Source organism: Perissodus microlepis, chromosome 13 (assembly GCF_051167445.1).
Source record: "Perissodus microlepis isolate ML-2025 ecotype Zambia chromosome 13, ASM5116744v1, whole genome shotgun sequence".
NCBI lineage: Eukaryota > Metazoa > Chordata > Actinopteri > Cichliformes > Cichlidae > Perissodus > Perissodus microlepis.
In genome coordinates, this window is record NC_140473.1 from 12,839,382 (window position 1) to 12,860,977 (window position 21,596).

The following is a 21,596-nucleotide window of genomic DNA, read 5'->3' on the forward strand; positions in this document are numbered from 1 at the left end:
TCTTCTTGCTCTCCTGTTGACTTCTCAATTGCTTCACAAAACCTATGAGAACAATTCATAGAGCTCTGTTTTGTTGCCCGACTCCCTGTTGGGCAACTCAAACGTTGTAAATTAGTACTTGTTAAAATTCATCTCAGTGTGAGAAAAAGCTTTTTTCTTTTCCTTTAGGGATGAGATCTGAAGCGAGGACATTTTTAGAAACCCAAAAGTTTATCATTTTTGAGAGTTAGGATCTATTTCTGTACAAGACCTGCATTTTCCATAGCTTTTCTGTTGCCCAGATGTTTGATTGGTGGGTTGCTGTGTTGTGGCCCTATACGTCACCAACGGTGTAAACCGTAAAGCTTTTCATCAGGTCAAGTAGGAAGACACGTTTTGTCTAAAGTGTAAGGAAAGAAAATAAAGCAGAGCTCACAAATGTTTACACGGGCAAAAAACAAATGAAGTCAGTGACAGTCACTGAACCGTGTTTGGCAAAGAAAGCAAGACTGGAAACTGCTATTGTGTGAACTCTTGAAGAAAACAAATGCAACTGCACATTTACGCTGTGCCGCTGAATTGCTTTGAGCAGCGATATTAGTGCATTTGGCTAAATACTAACATCCTCCCAGTCACACCACTTATATCCTGATCTTAAACTACAGCCTCTTCCTGAAGTGCAGTCAGCAGACAGTGTAGTCAGACAGTGCAGTCAGACAGTATAATTGTGTACACCTGCATATTTATGACTGGATCATGCTTGCCACTCAGTTGTGACTGAGCCAGATAAAGCTAATTAGCCTATAAAAGCGCAACTTCCGAGCTCTGCCTGAACTCGCTTCATTTTAAGGTAAATGTGGTTTTCCAGCTTGTTTCACTAAGAAGGGCGTGTGCTATCTGTCCTGCACTAAATCTGTTTGATTCTATATATAAGTATAAAGTTTCATTCAAGAGTCTGCAGCTGAAGTGCAGCTCTAGATCAGGCATACCTTACTGGAGATGTGAGAAGCCCCAACTACTAATAGAAATCTGTGAAGTGCACATTAAATGCATAATAATGATAGTAGCATCTCACCCCCCCCCCCCCCATCTCTCAGATATTGAAAGACACACTATACATTATAGTGCAACTGTCATGCAAACAGAGCCCTCATTGCATTTGGGAGATTATGCAAGCTTATTTTACAATGCCAGTCATTCCGGCCAAATGTGTTTCATTGGGATTACTCAGCTTTTTGGCGTGATTGTGCTCAAGGGGATATTTAAAGTAAATCTTATGAAGAAAAAAGGGCGCAATCTACCTTCAGCATTCCTAAAACTGTTGTATTTTACAGAAATTTTGAGATTTCCATGTTACATGTGTCACTCTCTCCAGTTCTCAGTACTTTAAACTTTTTGGGTGCCAGATTTCCTTTTAAGACTATGATCCTGGGTCACTCTGAACGTTTTTCTTTCTTTCTCTCTTTCTTTCTTTTTTTAAAACCTCCATGGTGAAGTCACAGCTTGGAGAAGAGAACTGGAAACTATTGTTGTTTATCAGCCTAACTGACATCCATCACCTTCATTTCTTCTTTCCTTCCAGATCTTTGGTGTTTATAGCCTTAATAGACGAATCTGCATTAACGTTTGATCTCTGTTGTTTACTAGGTAAGCACTGGATGTTAATGTGGTCCAAATGACCCAGAAAATGATGCAAAAATGTTGAAAAAAGAACCACTGATGAAAAACCTCTCACCCTTCTTTTTCTTCGTTTCTTTCTTCATGCCAATTTCGTCCAAACAAATATGGCATGGATACGGACACGCTACCTATTCTTCTCTTCTCCCTTGTGAATACAGAATTTTGCAATTTAATTTCCGCTGTTTAAATCTGCCCTGCAGTAGCTCCGTACTTATTAAAGAGATGCCTAGAATGCCAGTAAACTTTTTTTGTGCCATTTCCCACCACCCTAGTAAAACCTCATTACTTTTTAAGCCTACTACCAATAAAAGAGGGAATCCAGGTTTTAGAAATTAAAGGTGGTATCACTTAGAAAAGTAAATGGAATAAAATGTTTAGCTATTTAGATACTATTCAGTAGAACTAAATATATATTTCTCCACAGAAGCCACTAAAACATTTTTTGAACCACAATTAATAAGTCTGTGGTGTATTTTCTACTCCTAAGAGGTTTCTTCTGGTCACTTCATCCACCATCCTTACCATACTCTTGAGTGTCTGACTCGGAGCTGCAGTTTCTAATATCTTTCAGGTCAAGTGAATCCATGTTGTTGAAAGGCAGTGATTCCATGTGGTATGAAACTTTGTGTTCTTCAGCCCTGAACGGAATGCGCGTCTCCAACTCCAAAACCAAATGCCCCAGTTGTGTCTTTTTGGTACACAAAGGTCTACCCACAAGACCCCTCTAAAGCCTCCAGGAATGAGGGGGAAGCTTTGGCAATACCAGATAATTTCCAGACGCAAGCCATTGCTCGCCAGCTAAAATTGAAGCTTCCAGGGAATCTGTTGTATTAAAGGGTCATTTTCATTTTCTTTTTGTCTCACATTGCAAACATAGCTGGGATTCTCAATTTGAATTATTGACATTTGGCAAGCGTTGAGGTTTTCACGCTTGAAAGGCAGAAATAAGGCATACCTTTAAGTTTATGAGTGTGGATGAAAAGGTGTTTTAAAATCTACCACAGATCAGTATTATTGAGGAAAGTGCGCAACGGCTTTCCACCTCACGACTGAATTCCAATTCTGCTCTCCTTAACTGCACATTAATACACTTATCAAGTCCACCTGCTGTTAGTGCAGCCATTTAATGAAGCTTTGGTGTCTCGTCCCTCTAGAGGAAAACAGCCCACATCCCTGCGTGTGTTACCCTGAGAAAGCCCGCACCGGACACAGTGGGAAGGTGGGTTTGTTAGGGAGGGAGGGAATCGCGGGCATCTCGGCGAAAAACGGGAGGGGAGGGGTTCGAATCCCCCTAGCAGCCTCCGCGTGTGATCGCGGCTAAGAAAATTACGCAATCAGAAGATAATTATGTAACTGTGTCTCTTAAACAGCCGACCTCAAACTTGCTCAGACCCGAAACACTTGATTGACAGACTTTGTGCGAGCCCCTATATAAGAGGAGGGAGGAGGGCGCCTCGGTCACTGTTGTGCCTCAAGTCCTCCAGACTGTGGATGTAGTGAACCAAAGTGGACTGTACACTTTTGTTTTGTTTTTTTTCTTTTTTTTCTTTACGGGCTTTTACAGGAGATACCACTGCTCATTCATTTTTACCCTCGGCTCTTTTTGTTTTTACTCTTGTCGCTGGATCTCTGACGGATTTCTTTTTTTAAGATACTGAATTCGTCAGGTAAGTAAGTAGGTTAGGAATGCATACACTGCTTATCGTTGAAATTTTATGTGAGGAGAAATCAGTACAGGGCAAATTTACCAGGGCTGCTGTAAGTGATTAATTACCTGCAGAGTGAAAACAGATAAATAAATGTGAAAAACTTGCTGGACTGCTGAAAGACTCTTTCCTGCATAACAGGGTATAAAACTTAATGTGCAATGTTGCAAAGTTTAATAAGCTGTAAACTGTGTAACAACTCGTTGGCCGGAGTTATTGTTATTATCATTTTATTCCTGTATTTGCATGTGGCTTTTTCTCTTCTTTTTTCCAGTCATTCTGTGACTGAGAGACTTGAGTGCAGCATTTGAGATGGACCAAGGATGGGAAAAAAAGACAAAAGAGGCACAAATCTAACAAAAACTATGTCTTTGTTTTTGAAGCAGATATGATACTCAGGAGAAGTCTCTTCTTGTTGCTGTTGTCATTTAATTACCTTCAAGCTTTAACTGAAGGTGAGTTGTAAATGGATTGATTGTGGTATTGCTGTCTAATAATTATTATTATTCCATTTGAGTCACCAATTCCAGTGTTTTGTTTTTTGTTTTAGCGAAAACTCTGCCAGTTGCTCCCATTCTGCTTTTAAGTTCATGAACTCTTCTAGCTTTCCAGTTACATTTCCTCTTGTCTGATGTATAGATGGCGAGCAGGAGGATGAGACATCATTCGACTTGTTTGAAATCAGCGACATCACACGCAGGACACTGGGGGCCAAACAGTTCAGGGGCCAGAACTTAGATGCCCCTGCCTACCGCTTCATCCGCTTCGACCACCTGCCCCCAGTTAGCCCACCCATACTGAAGCAAATGCTGCGTCAGATCCAAAACAATGAGGGCTTTGTGTTTGTGGCCAGCATACGCCAGGACCGTTCCTCACGAGGCACCCTGATTGGTTTGGAGGGTCCCGATGGCCGGCGCCAGTTTGAGATCGTGTCCAACGGACGCGCCAACACTCTGGACCTGGTCTACTGGGCAGACGGCTCGCAGAACGTGGTTTCATTCGAGGACGTGGACCTGTCCGACTCGCAGTGGAAGAACATCACCCTTCACGTTCATGGGGAGAACGCCAACCTGTTTGTCGGCTGCAGCCTCATAGACAGCTTCATCCTGGATGAGCCATTTTATGAGCACCTGAAGGCCGAGGGGAGCCGCATGTATGTGGCAAAGGGATCCATTCGAGAGAACCACTTTAGGGTAAGACAGCGGATGTGGATTTGAACTATTTCCCAGGATCTAGGAACTCCTTACTTGTCCAGCATTTGTCAACTTTCGCAGTGTCCAAGAAACAAAATTGTGGTCTTCACTAACCCTGCAATAAAAGTTTAAACAACTGTTTCCAAAAATACAGACTGACATATTCCCTGTGTTGCCCTGGTTTCTCTGTGTGGAAAGGACTCTAAATTTAGACTCTAAATTTGCCCCTTGTGTATAGAAATGAGGGGGAACGTATGTTATTAGGTAAAAAGCAACTTTCCATGAAATGTTTGCTCCAATTCCCAGCTCATGCTTGCACTAGGTATAGAAAATGTCCTGTCTGAAATATGTCAAAGTGATTGAGACACATATTTTCTCACCAAACAGGGCCTTCTTCAGAGTGTGCGCTTCATCTTTGACACCTCAATAGAAGACATCCTGCTGAGTAGAGACTGTGAGATTACCAAGCAAGGTAAGAATGTGTCTGTTTTAGTTTTTAAGGTCTATAAAGGCCCTGCTATCCAGGATGAATGACAAACCCTTTCTCTTTTGTGTGATTTTTTTTTTTTTCATAACCCAACAGATGAGTCAAAATAATTATATTTGCAAAGTGTTTGATGTCTGATACCTAGCAGATGTGATCTAAAAGCTCTTTCACATGCAACTCTCCTGCACCCAGTATCTGTGTTTTGTTAAGCTTCGACCACGGCAAACAGTTTAGAATTCTCTGTCAACTCCATTTGCATGAATTTATCTCTTTTTTAATGGATCAAAAAGCTTACAGATCCGAAATGTGGCAAGATATCCCAGTATTACTTCATGTTTACAGCAACAGGCTTTTCACTGCAGTGGCTTGAGGTTGAGCAGCGTGCAGGGTGAACAAAAGGAGATACAGATGCTTACATTTGTTTCCATTGGCAGTGGATTTGGGATAATACCCTGGGAAAGAAAATAGAAAAGACAAAGTGAATGTTATACTGCAAAGTGGGGAGCTTCCACCTCCAGCTGCACACACACAGACGTACACACAAACATACAGGATGAAGTCACGAATTGGCTGATTGGGTTGCTTTTCTCAGCTGAAGGACCTCGCAATCCTCAGCGGGGCTCACACAAAAGACTGGCTTCAGCTCAAATGATAGAGATCCCGAAGAACCACCAGATCTGGAAACTGAGCCTTTTGGTTTTGCTGTGACAGAGAAAATCACCATGCGGTACGCAGTTGATGCTTTTCTGTCACCACATGCACTGTTGAATTCCAGCTGAATGAGTTTATTTGTTTAACAAATGTCACCAGTGCCTGGAAGTTTTCCGCTGGTTGGCTGGTACCAGAGAGGGTTCGGCACCATTAGGAAAATTCATGCCGAAAGTCACCCATAAATCCAGGCAACCCTATAACTTGGACAGTATTAAAATTGCCCCAGTTTTTGCTCTTCGTTTTTTTTTTTTTAAACCGATTTCCTCTTTCTACTCTGACAAAATCGAGAGCGTCCATCGGGGAGAGAAGAATGTGTAACTGCTTTCACAGACGAGCTTTCACGCATTCTCACGCGCACACAGTGTGAAGCCCTCCTGAGATTTGAATGAATCCAGCAGACTGAAGAGGAAAGAAAACATTGCGTTGGCTACAGTAGGACACCACCGGGTAATTTGGATGACTTCTTGATTTAGAGTCCCCGATCTGCTATTAATCTTCGCCAATTTACATAGCGTGATCCAAACCAGTTGCAGATACGCGTTGTGCCTTGGCTGAAGGATAGGCGTTCTGCAGAGCTTCCATTTGTCTCTCGTGTGTTTGTTTTGGGCATCGAATATTCGTATAGCTAGCTGTGATGTGATTAAAGTTCAGTAGGGTTTTCTGACTACCGAGATCACAGCAGTCAGATGTAGACTGCAAAAGAACTTCACATTTGGCCTCATTATGTTCTTCTAATAGCACTGCAGTTTAAAGTTAGGTCCCTTTCTCAATATCTCAACATACACTTGGTTTTATTACAAAGCCCTCAGCCTTAATAATGACTGATAAATGCTGCAGCCCACATACTTCTTCACATAATTCTTTTGTGCTGATATCAAGACAAGAGTATAACAAGTATAAATCCGTGTGGCCACCCCCAGTCTCTTAAGTACATATCACAAGTGGTCACATATTTGAAAGGTTAGCGAGGTTTATGGTCCACAATATGGTTTTTGCATCACACGGGGAACTCCAGAGATTTCTGCTCTGCAGTGCCATCCTGTCCTGTTCTCCCACAGCCAGCTCTGCCGTCATCTCGGGCTGACAGATTTACCATCACCATTTCAAACAGACACACTTTATTTTTTTTGTTTTCCAAATTGAACGACACTGACTGGACATCTGGTTTTAGGAACATAATAAACATTTCAATTACGCCATTGTTGTGATCTTTTGGCCAGCTACAGAAAAACAGGAAATCGTTTGAGTCCTTGCGTTTCAACCGTCATACCTCTCAAACATGTTTTCCATCAACAGCCTGCGTTATTTTTCCTCCATTTGCCCTGGTATCTGCTATTTGCTCTTCCAGATGATGCCAATATTGTGAGTGAGAGCGGGGAAATTGTGGACGTGAGTCCTTCCATCACTACAAACGTTATAGGTCAGAAGACGGATGATGTGGGCGCAGAAATGTGTGAACGCTCCTGTGAGGAGCTCAGCACCATGTTCCAGGAGCTCAAAGGCCTGCGCATTGTCGTCAGCAACCTTATTGACGGATTGCAAAAAGTGGTGAGTTAAATCACATAAATCAACCCTAGCCAACACTTTCATTTGTCTTCGAGAGGGTTACTGTCTGTTTTGTTGAACTTTACAGGCCAGTAAATGTAAAATTGGTGGCTCTGGTGTGATGGAAGAAATATTTAACTCTTTAAAAAAACAACATTTTAGGAAAATAGATGACTCAGCCCTCCGCGTTTTAGCCTGAAGGTAAAGAGGCCTGAATTAGGTTACTAGGTAACCCACATTGGTTTTAAAGTAAACAGTGAGTAGCCACAGGAGTGTTTATAGAGTCGCCTGTGACAGCTGAACCCATATGACTCCTGCTATCTGTGGCAGCGTGAGTCAGACAGATTTTATGACATGTTACATGTGGATATAGGAAGTGTTCCCCTGGCAGTGATGGGGTCCAGTCTAATGTCTGGCTTTGTTTAAACAGCTCATGTGTTTCCTCTGGGAGCCTCCCAGCAATAAGAGAGTCTGGGCATGAACCTTGAGGGGGAAAAAAGAAATGGCTGGTATGAGAAGGGTCCCTGAGGCTCTTCCAGACCGAGTGGTGTCTTAGATTCTAGTGCTGCACACTGCTTACTCCCCTTTTCCAAGAGGAGGATGAACACACACATACACACTCATATCCCCCCGAAAATCTTTGGCAGTACTTTATCCACTGATAGTTCCCAAGTGTTGAGGAGCTCAGCCTGGTCTCCAATTGGATAGGAAGTAATGTGCGTAACTAAGCAGCACTTTTCAGTAAGCTGTTTTCAAAGAAGTAGTGAGCATGTAAAGAAGTTCAGAGTTTTATAATCTGCAGCAACAAGGGAAAAATTGAGTAGATTCTTTAAGTGGGTGTAACTTTTTAGTCTTTTTCTGTTGTTTCTCATCCATTTAAGTTATCAGATTTTTTTTCAATGACTAGTTGAAGTAAAGTAAAGCATCTAAGCATGAGCTGAGCTGGACGGGGAAATAGCTTGGTACAAAGGATTCCAAGAAAAGTTACAAGGTTGCTACATTTGGTACTGATTTTGTTTTTATTAGCGTAGTGTTGTTTTATCTCAAAAAGAAATGGTTCTGATCAAGCTTGATTTTAAACAAATGTCATCTTTTTTTATTAGAATAACATTTGCAAAAGCAACACATGCGTTTCTTCTTCCCACCTGGTGAAACTAACCTCAAACACGCTATTTTCAATGAATCAGCTCATCAGCAGGACTATCTTTCCCCCAGTCAGTGGCTTTGCACCTTTGATCTTGAGTGTGTCTTAAAGATTTCTGACTGTTCTTTTCTCACTTGTTGTATGTTCAGACAGAAGAAAACTCAGTGATGAAAGAGGCCCTGGGGAGGATGAAGAACTCCTCAGAGAAAAACATGTGCTGGCAGGATGGCCGCCTGTTTGACGATAAGGAAGACTGGGTTGTAGACAGCTGCACCAAATGCACCTGTCAGGTAGTGCCAAGTCATCTGGAAATATATGCAGATTTACTGCGGATGTTTAAGAGCCTCACATATCATTAATGTTCAATTGTGGCAGGAATCCAAGATCGTGTGCCACCAAATCACCTGCCCTCCGGTGGCCTGTGCCAGCCCGTCCTTTATCGATGGCGAGTGTTGCCCCGCGTGTTTGCGTAAGTAGGCAGGACCTTTCACAACATAAACACGCAATTTTATACACGCTATTCTAAATTAATGGTGCAATGTGCTATAAACACAGCATTTCATGCATATTAAAGTTTAATACTACAGGACTATTGCAGCCAGTATGTCTTTGGACGCGAACCACATATTTATTAGCAGACACTCAAAATGTCTAGTGTGGGTTCTTCAGATGATGTCATGTGATAAACGAGTTGATATAAAGAATAAAAGCTACAGTTATGAACTTTTCACAGTCTTTTCTACTGTTCTGTGCAAAAAGATGGAGCATAAAAGTGTTGCATTTACATGTTCCAGCTATGGACAGTGACGATGGATGGTCCCCGTGGTCAGAGTGGACAGAGTGCACAGTGACCTGTGGGATAGGAACTCAACAGAGGGGCCGTTCTTGCGACGCAACCAGCAATCCTTGCACGGGACCTTCTATCCAGACCCGCAAGTGCAGTCTGGGCAAATGCGACAGCCGTGGTGAGGATTTGTTCTTTCTTCTTTTTTCAACACTTTGTCTTGACTCACTCAGTTTTTATTTGAACTGTGGCATCCAGTAGTAACTGTTGCACCGATATTATCTCAACCACAGTATGCACCACTGGCAGTAATCTAAAACAAATAGCGTTATGATAAGTGAGAGGAGTGGGGGGGAGGAGATGATGAAACTGTGGAAAAACCGAGCAGTGAGTTAAATATGAGATGAGAGCCTCAGAATTGCAAAAGTTTTCTCCTTCATAAATCTGGATCCGTCTTTGAGTGGATGAATCTAAGTGAAGAGCTGGATCTCACGGTTGGGCTGCAGGGTGTGCCCAGTCACAGTTAACTCCAAATAAATCACTGGCTAAAAGGGTGTTCCACAGTGCAGTGACTCACCGCAGCTTTCCATGCAATATTATAAAATATTAATGAATCTGATAATTAATGTCCTATTAAGTGAGGTGTGGTGATTTTGGTAGATTTGTGCTGGAAACAAAAACTGCTGAACGGGTTTTTTTGTGTTGTGTTTTTTTTTGAGAAGTTATAGAATCAGCATGTGTCATTGCTTGAAGCTAGCAGTACACTCCATCTGTGTGAGTGACTGAATCAGCCTAACCACTAGAAGATAGTTTACCCACAATGACAAAAATACTGGCTCAAGTGTCTTAGAACATCTTTGAAAGTGAGCCATCATCGCCAGCATCGCATAATGTTGTAGAAAATATGGTGCTCTTTTCTCTCCTTTTTTCCTAACTCTGGCAAATTATACATGTCTGTAAGTACTATAATGGAAATCTGGAGGATAACGCAACACATATGTGTTTGACTGCTGCGTGACACATCTGATTGTTGATGCCCAGTTCGCCAGGACGGAGGGTGGAGTTTGTGGTCCCCGTGGTCGTCGTGCTCGGTGACCTGTGGCGAGGGGCAGATCACGAGAATACGACACTGCAATGCTCCTGTGCCACAGCTGGGAGGCAGAGACTGTGAGGGCAGTGGAAGAGAGACCCAGGGCTGCACTGCCAAGCCATGTCCCAGTGAGTATTTCATCTTGTGAAGGGAAACACTCAAAAGCAGCATCTCCGTTACAGTGGCAAGCATCTGTGCCCAGCAGCTGGACTTCCCTCGTGCCTCGTGGTTCCCCTAAGGCAACATTCCCCATGTGTTTCAGACTGTCATCATGTCAGTCTTGGTGCAAACGTTGGTCCAGATTGGTTCAGTATGTTCGCTCATGCAGTATTAAGTTCCAGGCTTCTGAACTTTTTATTTCTTGTTTAGAAACAACAGAATAAAAATGTGGCATGAATAAAACACTTTATGTCAAAGTGACTTGCTGCTAAGCATCTGTCTCCCCTGTTTTTTTAGTTGATGGTGGCTGGGGACCGTGGTCTCCATGGGCAACCTGTTCAGCGACCTGCGGAGGGGGGCACAAAAGTCGTTCCCGTGAGTGCAACAGCCCTGAACCTCAATACGGCGGCAAGAAATGTTTTGGAGAAGCGGTCGACAGAGACAGCTGTAACAAGAATGACTGCCCTATTGGTGAGCATTAGTCACTCTGCATTATGGTTTTAGCTACTTAGGTGACCGGGTTCACAGATCCACAGGCCCACACTGAAACATTTTTATGTAGCAGAGGGATTGCACTGACATATGTTCTGGCATTTGTAGTGATTTTAGGATTTCTCCTGTAATGCAAACAGTTTGCTGAGGTACTTGGAATGTGTACTGTGCAAGTTGCTGTCAGCTGTTGACTATAATGATCAGCTTGATTGTTTTAGTCTTTATGATGGAAAAAACATCCAAACATCTGTTTTGCACAGCCATTTTCTTGTGCTGCCATATGTGTGTCTTTATAAACAGATACATTTTTTTTTTCTGAGCTTGTTTAACGATGTGACTTCACCTGTAAACAATGACTGGCAGATGGAAGAGGAAATCTGGGTTCTGCCAGCTACACTGGAAAAAAAAAAAGATTACCTTACTAGTAACAATTCTGTGTTAACAAAAACCAGCACCACACTGATTACCTCAACTGCATTAAAGTGAAAAATCTGGCAAAAAAACCCTCAAAAACCTTTCCCTTATTTTAATATAAAAGGAAAGTTTTTGTGAGTTGGTTTCAAAACCTGCATAAAACCAGAATATAGTTTCCAGTTCAGAAAAATTAAGCCAATGTGGAAGCGCTTTGAACCTCCATTGTACCTGAAAGCCACCAGGTGGCAGTAGCTGTGGTTGCAAAAGAAACTTCTGGTCCAGTAGACGTATATGGGAAAATGGCTGTCTGATTGACCTCAGTGAAAACTTTCCTGATGAGTTTATGGTCTCACTTTGGGTCATATTAAAAAAAATTGACTCTTATTTTGTAAATCGTGATATTATTATAGTTCAAATATGATGATTAACCAATGATGATTAGTTAATGGCTTATTATATCATAGTTAGACACGCCCACGCCTTCAGAAACCAATGGATGATGTCACGGTTGCTACTTCCAATTTTTATACTGTCTGTGTTGCTACTGTAGATTTTGGAAAGGTGATTAAGCATTAACTTAAGATAAGCATTACAAATTAAAAGTAAAAATTAAAAGTTTTCCCTTGTATGTATCTATTCTCATCATCTAAACCTCTTGCAGATGGCTGTCTGTCCAACCCATGCTTTGCGGGAGTGGACTGCAGCAGCTCTGCCGATGGCTCGTGGGAGTGTGGCCCATGCCCTGCTGGATTTCGTGGAAATGGTACCCACTGTGAAGACATTAATGAGGTAAAAGTTACTATTTTTCATAAGCTAGCTGCACTTTATTCATAAAAAGACCTGCTTGTATTTTGCTGATGATTTTTTTCTCTCCTCTAGTGTGACATGGTGTCTGATGTTTGCTACAAAGTGAATGGAATGCAGCGTTGTGTCAACACTAATCCAGGTTTCCATTGCTTGCCCTGTCCAAATCGCTACAAGGGCACCCAGCCTTTTGGTATGGGTGTGGAGGCTGCCAAGAAGAACAAACAAGTGAGTTGATGTTAGCTTTTTTTTTCAGTGCTCTTAATAGACCACTGGTATGAAACCACTCAAACAACAATAAAGCATATAATGTGGATTTAGCTCCAGGGAGATTTGGATAAGCATATGTGTGGATTTCTGGATGTCACATTTATAAATGACTGAAGCAGCACTTCAGGGGATTTAAAAGCCTTATTTTTAGAGAGAGTTTGTGTATATAGGAATGAATGAATGGGGTTGACCTTGGCCCACTATTTGTAAGTAAAATGACAGCGTGAGTAGCTTTAAACTTTTAAAATGAGAGGTGGATATGAATGGTTCTTTTTCCTTCCTTGTACTGTATCAGTTCACTGTCATAAAGCTATGTTTTTCTTTTGTCTCTGTGGCCCACATCTCTCTCTTTCCAACCCTGTCAAAACTACTAAAAGTTTTAATATGACTTGTCAAATATGCCACATTAACTACTTGATTGGAACACAACGGTTTTCATCTCTTTTCTGATCAATGAGTCCCTGGAAAACTGAAAAACGTGTCACTTTGACCACTACTTGCATAACATCCCTCATGGGGCATTTTGTTACTTCTTGGCCTCTGCAGCTGCCTGTCTTTGATTTGATGCCCCAATTGACAGTAATTGATTTGGGAAAAGGGGAATTGTCTCATTGCTGGCATTAAGAGGCTCCATTTCACAGTTCTGATCAAAGGCCTCCCTGTCTCTTTTGGCTCTATGAGCTCATGCAGTGGCATTCAAACTTTAGGTTCATCATCTGGTAATAAGTGGCAGCTGTGAATAGTTTGTGAAGAAAAAATGGAGAGCCGTAGGTTGTTTTGGAATATATGCTGTACCCATGTCATAAAATCACAAGTGCTCCACACTTTTTTGAAAAATGTTTTTCTTTAACCAGTCACCTCAGTTTGAGGTGTCCCTGTTTAGAGGGCTAGTCTCCAAAACAAGCTGCCAGGACTAGTGGTAAAATAAATACTCTTCACATTTAAAAAACAGCAAAATGGAAAATATGTAAGAAAACTGTGTCTTGTAAGAAATTCCATCTAACCTCTCTGTTTTTCTTAATCTAGGTATGTGAGCCTGAGAACCCATGTAAGGACAGGACGCACAACTGTCACAAATATGCCGAATGCATCTACATCAGCCACTTCAGTGATCCAATGTACAAGTGTGAGTGTAGGACGGGTTACGCTGGAGATGGCTTCATTTGTGGTGAAGACTCTGATTTGGATGGCTGGCCCAATCAGAACCTTGTGTGTGGTGCTAATGCCACTTACCATTGCAAGAAGGTATTTTACTGAATATTGCCACATTCAATCCAGTGATGCCAAACTGAACTGCAAAAGTCAACCGTTTACTGCCACTATTTCAGGATAACTGCCCTAGCCTCCCCAACTCTGGACAAGAAGACTTTGACAGAGACGGTCAAGGAGATGCTTGTGACAAGGATGATGATAATGATGGAATTCTGGATGAAACGGTATGAGAACTTTTCATTTTTACAAACTGGTGAGCAGCATCCTAAAAAAGTGGAGAGACTTTAAAAAATCAATAATTGGATATGATTTGTCTAAAAAAAAAAAAAAAAATTTTTTTCGACATGGTAAACCCAATCCATCCATCCACCCACGGAGAGCATGATTGGGGGGAATGTCGTACCACTCGAGTGGTATCCTGTTATTGAACTTCTGTGCCAACTGCAGCCCACAACGGACATCATGTTCAAACATAAGGATGAACACAATTCAGTAATAAGCATATAATTTACAGGACAGACTGGAGATTTGATGCTTAATAGCAAAGTAAACCTTAGTGAAATTATTGGACTAATTAAACTGGACATAAGTGAAGAGCCTATAATGTTATTTTTTTCATCAGTGCATTAAAAAGGAAAAGTCTAGAGGTTTTATACCACTATTTTTAAAGTAACAAATTTCTTCAAAGCAAATCTTTAAGGCATACTTTTAGAGGTTAGAACAATATAAAGACAGTCGTCTATTCTAAACATAAAAAAATTAAATATTTAAAAATAATAAACTTTGAAATACTATAAGTGCAACAGTCAGAATACCCAATAACCTTGGGCAATACTAAATAACTCTAGGTTACATACAATATTGAGTTGAACTCAAATACTAATTAGAGTATTGTCAAACCACTTTTTTGTTTCCTCTCCAAATAAAAATGAGACTCAATATGAATCAGATTTATAGTGAGTGTCTGGTTGGCCTTGACATAAGGCAACACGTCTCATTAAAGTCTGAAAATAAAAATACGGCCATGTTCTACCTAATAAATGTGCAGTTTGCTAGTTAATTGATGTGTCACGCCATTTCCATTGCGCAAACAACATATACAGCCTTTGTAGAAATCCATAAACATTATAAGAAACATATTCTACAGATAAATTTGAAAACATAAAGAAAAGCTACAAACCACCGAATCCTATAGCAAGGGGACTTTTGCTAGCATGGTTTGCTAGTAGCATAGTTAACTGGCTTTGAGACCAGGAGGAGACACACACCCAGTTTGAGCAGCTTGTCTGCTCCTTTTGGTGGTCACAAGGCTGGATAAATGTGGGGTTTGTGTCATGAAGGACATTTGGTGTAAAAAAAACTGTGCCAAAGTATGTAGAACCATCTGCTGTGGAAGTAAGGAGCACCTGAAAGTTCAGCCACTTTGCTAACATAAGGGTTTGTCACTGCAACCTTTTGAGTGGTCAACATTATCCCATGATAAAATATTTTCTATAAGCCAAAAAGGGTTACTTACTGGCTTGATGAATAAGTGAAAATTATGTGATTCATATGTTATGACATCTCAACCCAGCAGAGATGCAGTGAGATGAGAACTAATGTTACTGACCAAATCAGAAACGAACTTTATGCAAATCCAAATCCGTTCTCTTCAGTGCACTCATTATGATTCGGCTCATGACTGTCAAAACATTACTTAGCTAGCATGTGCTTTCTTCGACAGGACAACTGTCCCCTGCTTTACAATCCTCGCCAGTTTGACTTTGACAAGGACCAAGTTGGTGACCGCTGTGACAACTGCCCCTATGAACACAACCCTGCTCAAATTGACACCGACCACAATGGAGAAGGGGATGCCTGCGCAGTGGACATCGATGGAGATGGTAAAATAGCTAAAAATGTAGACGACATGTTGTATTCAGTCTACTATAATTAACTATAGCAACTATAAATTGTTTTTTTTTTCTCAGGAATTCTTAATGAGAATGATAACTGCCCCTATGTGTACAACACTGACCAGAAGGACACTGATATGGATGGTGTCGGCGACCAGTGTGACAATTGCCCTTTGCTACACAATCCTGACCAGGTAACCTATGCACACTGCAAATTATGGCTTTTTCCAATACAGTCAATAGATGTTGCATTAACATTCTGATCCTTGTATTCATCCAACAGACTGACCTAGACAATGACCTGGTTGGAGATCAGTGCGACAACAGCCAGGACATTGACGAAGACGGGCATCAGAACAATCTAGACAACTGTCCTTATGTGGCCAACTCAAACCAGGCTGACCACGATAAGGACGGCAAAGGAGACGCATGCGACTACGATGACGATAACGACGGTATACCTGACGACAGAGACAACTGCAGGCTAACACCCAATGAAGACCAGGAGGACTCTGATGGTGAGGATGGTGCATGTATTAGTCTTAAAGGCAGCAGTGTCACATCCATACAAAAAGTTGAAACATGAGTGATATCAACTATTTTTAGCATGGATTTATAGCATAAATATTCAATGGTGTACTTCTTTTAGTAGCATTCTTAAGATTTATATTAACAAAAGTCTGTTAAAATTTTGAGACTACTTGCTTAAATAGTATCTCTATGCGCTCAGACTTATTTCACATTTCTTCTTCCCTATGCCCTCTCCCAGCTGCTTTTAGAGTTAGCGGTTACTTTCACTGCAGCAGGTGTGAAATTTGGTGGTTGTGGAAAGAGTCAGTGACCGGCTTGGCACGGATGATGTCATTCTCCATGACTTCAGTGAGCTGCCTTGGAGGGCACCATCAGGCTGTGAAGTTTTTATTCCATTTAGCCTTAGCCTGTGATTAGTCCACAGTGCCCAATTTAAGCAGGGTTACCTGGAGTTTGTGCAGCTGTCTGTAACTGAAAACAGACTGCAAAGGAGAAAGCCCCTGATGCTTTCACACCCTTTGCAGTTTGTCAAATAGTGTTTATTTGATAGAATCGTTTGAGCTTCTTGCTCAGTAACAAAGATGATGACAGAAGACGGCAAGCTACTTCCATGCAGTGGCCCTCATTAGCCACTGGCATCCTTTCCCTCATGAGTTCCCAGCCTGCAGCCTGGCTCTAATAGACTTCAGGCTTCAGATACTAAGAAGTTTCAGTGGAAGTTGTCACAGTATGAGAAGATGGCTGATTTGCTTCATCAGACTTGGCAGTGGTACTTGGGACAGTTTTCTGGGAAGAACTGCTATACTTCCATTCATTTTTAATATTTAGTTGGAGGAACTCCTCAACAGTCACTGCAGTGGGAGTGTTATGATCCTCGCATTAGCTGCCGTAGATATTTTTCCAACCTATTCAATAGTTTGTTTCAGATATGATTTAAATTAGGTGAAACATTTTAAAATGATTTTAATATAATTTTATATTCTTCTCCTTTATTAGGTGATGGAAGAGGGGATGCATGCAAAGATGACTTTGACAACGACAGTATCCCAGATATCCTCGATGTGTGTCCTGAGAACAATGCCATCAGTGTGACAGACTTCAGGAAATTCCAGATGGTGCATCTGGATCCTAAAGGAACCACACAAATTGATCCCAACTGGGTGGTCAGACATCAGGGCAAGGAGTTAGTTCAGACTGCTAACTCTGACCCAGGCATTGCAGTAGGTGAGCAGTGCACATATGTTTCCCTTTGCTTTTTAAAATATTTGAAACTCCATTTAAGTGTGCAGAGCTCTGTGAGTGTAACACTTGCTCACCTCATCACAGGTTTTGATGAGTTCAGCGCTGTGGATTTCAGTGGAACGATGTACGTGAACACCGACAGAGATGACGACTATGCAGGCTTTGTTTTTGGTTACCAGTCGAGTGGGCGCTTTTACGTTGTGATGTGGAAGCAGATCACACAGACCTATTGGGAGGACAAACCATCCAAGGCGTTTGGCATCTCTGGGGTTTCACTCAAAGTTGTGAACTCGACCACTGGCACTGGAGAATACCTCAGGAATGCTTTGTGGCACACGGGCAACACTCCAGGACAGGTGGGCTGCGATCTAAATGCAAAGTGGTGTGTTACAATGCCTGTATCAGTATTGATTTTAGTGTTGTTAACTATTTTTTTTAAGGTGCGGACCCTGTGGCATGACCCCAAAAACATTGGTTGGAAGGATTACACAGCTTACAGGTGGCATCTCATCCACAGACCAAAGACCGGGTTTATAAGGTATGAAGTACAGCTGATCACAACAGGAAAGCCCATGTTTTTCTGTCTCTGATTACAGGCCTCCTTTAAGTCACTTGATGACATGCAGCTTTTTAGTCTCAAGACATTAAAACATGGAAGTTTTTCTTGTGTTTTCCAGGGTAGTGGTCTATGAAGGCAAACAGATTATGGCTGACTCGGGACCAATTTATGATAAGACCTTTGCTGGAGGAAGATTAGGCTTGTTTGTCTTCTCACAAGAGCTGGTGTTCTTCTCTGACCTCAAGTATGAGTGCAGAGGTAAGCACAATTACTTAAAATTATAACCACAAATGTTTCTGTTTTGTTATAAATTACCCATGGATATGTGTGAGCAACTCAAGTGTTGCATAAAGCTGAAATCAGTTCATCAAGAATGCTAGTTGAGTGAAAATAGCAGCTATATTGATATTAAGAGTGGAAAGCAAGGGTGCCAGAAGTGGGGCCCTTCCCCATTTCACTGTAAATAATTACATAAACTAAAGTAAGCAAACATTAAATGGAGAAAATTTGTAATATTTTAAGTTTGTTTTAAACAAAATAAGCTAAGCTAACTGAATCTGTTTATTAGATTTATTTATTAGCTCACAACTCTAAATTAACAATACTGGTTATTACCCAAATCACTTTTTCAATATATTGGTAATCCACCAGTACGTACAAGCTCTTTAATCGAAATTATATTTTTAAAGCCAAAATATAATTATTGTTTTTTGTTCGTGAAGTTTTACATTTCCTTTCTTTTTTTTTCTTTTTTTTACAAAAAAGAAAAAAATAGTAAAGCACTTTATTATTTTTTGATTAACATTACAAATATGACTGTTATTTGGTGGCTGATTTAAGTCCAATTTGGGTCTAAAAACATGAGTTTGTTATTTAACTAATGAAAAACAATATCATTTTTATTTTTAAAAAAGTTATTTACAAATTTTGAAATTTGCGCTCAGTGTAATAAATTTGCTAAACATTGCACAAGAGTGGACAGCTATGTGCTCCATTGTTATTTGCCAATGACAATGTGTTATTTGACAGTCCTAGGATGCCACTGGTTTTAAGCTTTAATGTGTTCTGTCCCTAAAACGTATTTAACCGATCATGTTAAATTGTAGAAATTTTGTATTAATAACATTGGCTTAGGTGTTAAACACCAAACGCCTACATAAAAATTACATAGTTTATTATAGCAGTGTGGTCATTTGAATAACATAAATGCAACTGAAGAGTTAAAAATGTAGAACTCTTTCAACCAACCACATCTTGTTTCAAACCTCAGATAAGCCGGAGTTGCCAACCGTGCTCACAAGGTAATGGTGAGAGGGTTTCTGTGCTGTGTTGTTTGCTGTCACGCTATATTTCTGCTTATCACCCTGCCCATGAACAATGCCCCAGAAGCATTGTGAAAATCCTTGTGTGTTCATCCAAGGACTTCAGATCTTCTACTTAGCGCTAAACTGTGAAAAATGAGTCTGCAGCTTTTTTTTTTTCTCACAATCACGGCCACATTTACTAGAGACACGCTTTTTTGACGCACACAATGCTAATGTTGTTGCTGCACTCTGGCACTTTGACTCAGGGGCTCATTGAGTTTTAATTGTAAATGTGGCAGTAATGGAAGATATTTTTCCATCTTTCTACAGATAACTGAATCAAGTAGAAACAGAAAAAAAGAAAACATCTGATGGCAAAAGACAAGAATCTCTCTGAGTAAACATCACGTCATCGCTGAATCCATGTCAATGTAAATCAGACTTCGCATACTTCCATGTTTTCGCCTTGATTCATCCACTGGAGGAGAAACAGTGGCATATTTCAGTTTTGCCGAAGCTGAGAAAGGAAAAAAAACTGATCAACATGTGTTTTTTTTGTTTATTTGTTTTTTAAAAAAAGCCTCTACCGAATATCTAATTAAAACTATTGTACCCATTCTACATCTTTAAATTCATTGTACAACCTCTTAGATGCTGTTTGTGATTTCCTACAGTTTGCTGTTCTCTGCCTTTATTCTTCTTTTTTTTTTGCTGAACTGATCATACAGTGTTTGACAAACATAAACTGTAATCAAATCATAATCATTTACCCGCCTTAACTCCATTATAGCTTCTCCTTATTCTTTTCATCCTAAATGTGCTTTTCATGTACAACTTGAGTGAACGACGAGTAAGTGCCAAAGATGTTTATACTAAGTCTGTACTATAATTCCTTTTGTAAATTATTTATGCTCTGCTTGTTTTGTTCGTTGGCATTTTTTTTCCTAGTTTTGTAAATAATTATTTATTTGTTTACACTGACAAAACGTATAATTGAATACCACAGATAAAACATATTAGCGTTGCCAGATTTTTTTTTAGTGTCTTCATGCACTTCCTGTACTTGTTAGTTTTTCAAATTTGTCAGTCATTGATTTTTTTTTTTTTTCAAGTGTGTCAGTTAAGTAACTGTAGCATAAAGATAAACACCAGCTGCTTTTCAATAATCACGAAAATAAACACGAAGCAGATGTTTATGTAGGTCACGGTAGCTGCCAAAGAGAGTTAATTCTGGTCGTTTATTTACTTAGCTGTCCAGACAGCCTCGCTGTCCTCAAATGGATTTAACACATTACTGCAAATTTTTTATCTTTTAAATAGTCTCTCACCAAAAAGCAGCTGCTAATTAGGCTACTGGCACCATCACAGAAACGCAATTCTGACTCGATTTGGAAACTTTTATGCGCAAACATAGCAACGAAAGTAGACTGAAATAGTGACATTGCTCAAAAATATTGTAATGAAATGATTGATATTAAATCAAATGTGTAACTTTAACATTTGAGAGTCGGAGATTATGAAATAAGCCACTTTGAGCGGTTGATTCGTGAAGATCAACTACAGTGAAAGCATTTTATACAAACTACATTTTAATTTCTACGTTAGTCATAAATATCACTTATGCATCTTGTGAAACATCAAAGTGTTGATTGAAAAGGAATCCAGATGAAGGTCTCTAAAAGTGTGACTGTGTGATTGTGTAGTGTGGATTAAGGATGTGTTTGCGTACAACTTCGCTGTCGTCAGTCTGAACAGCATTCATGTTCTCCATGTTTGGTTTCCATCCTGTTCATTTTTTTTATTTGCAATGCACAAACTGTAAATGTGTTTTTTTTTGTATACTTGTGTTGTCAGATATACGTTTTCTACAAACAATAGTGTAAGATTGTTCTGTTTCTTAATAAAACACTTTTACACCATGTTGTTTATTATGACAATTGACAGGATTAGAAATACTGTCATAGCTGGGCATTGTTGTGAGGAATTGTGCATTTCTTGGGAATTATTTGTGTGCAACAGAATAAGATGTTTGTTGCTCTAGTGGAAACTCATGGCTGCAGGTGTTTGTGACATTGCCGATGCCTGTGTGTGTGTTAATGAAGAAACATATTACCCAGTACAACAGTGTGGTTTATTCATGTGGTTTTGAATCATACCAAAGAAAAATATCAGAATCAGAAAGAAATACATCTGGAAGCTGACCAAGCAGGGCACGGTTGTCATGCCAACTCGTTTTGACCATGTATCTATAAGTGTAGTTAGGAAAGAACTAAGAAGTCTAAACAAAAAACAGTTTATAAAGCTGTATTAGGGTCGTGGGGAGAGGACGACCCTAATGTAGTAAATGGAGGCAGATGAAATAATGAAAAGTGAGCCTTGCTCTTCCAAAAGGAAA

At 40.4% G+C, this 21,596-nt stretch overlaps 1 protein-coding gene across 4 annotated transcripts; it reads left to right on the forward strand.

Moving 5' to 3' along the window:
* Positions 1-2,954: 2,954 nt before the first annotated feature.
* thbs2a (thrombospondin 2a) lies at positions 2,955-21,120 on the forward strand. Of its 4 annotated transcripts, none has more exons than XM_084948724.1 (23): positions 2,955-3,326; positions 3,749-3,820; positions 4,005-4,558; positions 4,946-5,030; positions 7,105-7,304; positions 8,595-8,735; positions 8,821-8,914; positions 9,240-9,410; positions 10,271-10,447; positions 10,776-10,949; positions 12,046-12,173; positions 12,264-12,416; positions 13,485-13,703; positions 13,787-13,894; positions 15,394-15,553; positions 15,641-15,759; positions 15,849-16,083; positions 17,093-17,320; positions 17,423-17,694; positions 17,779-17,876; positions 18,016-18,155; positions 19,168-19,198; positions 19,532-21,120. In XM_084948724.1, exons 2-23 carry the CDS (start codon positions 3,754-3,756, stop codon positions 19,533-19,535), a joined length of 3,558 nt encoding a protein of 1,185 aa, XP_084804850.1. In that variant the 5' UTR covers positions 2,955-3,326; positions 3,749-3,753; the 3' UTR covers positions 19,536-21,120. The 4 variants fall into 4 exon arrangements, with proteins under 4 accessions (XP_084804850.1, XP_084804848.1, XP_084804851.1 ...); XM_084948722.1 differs by having other exon boundaries at positions 2,956-3,326; positions 3,752-3,820; XM_084948725.1 differs by lacking the exon at positions 19,168-19,198 and having other exon boundaries at positions 2,956-3,326; positions 3,752-3,820.
* The last annotated feature ends 476 nt before the right edge of the window (positions 21,121-21,596 follow it).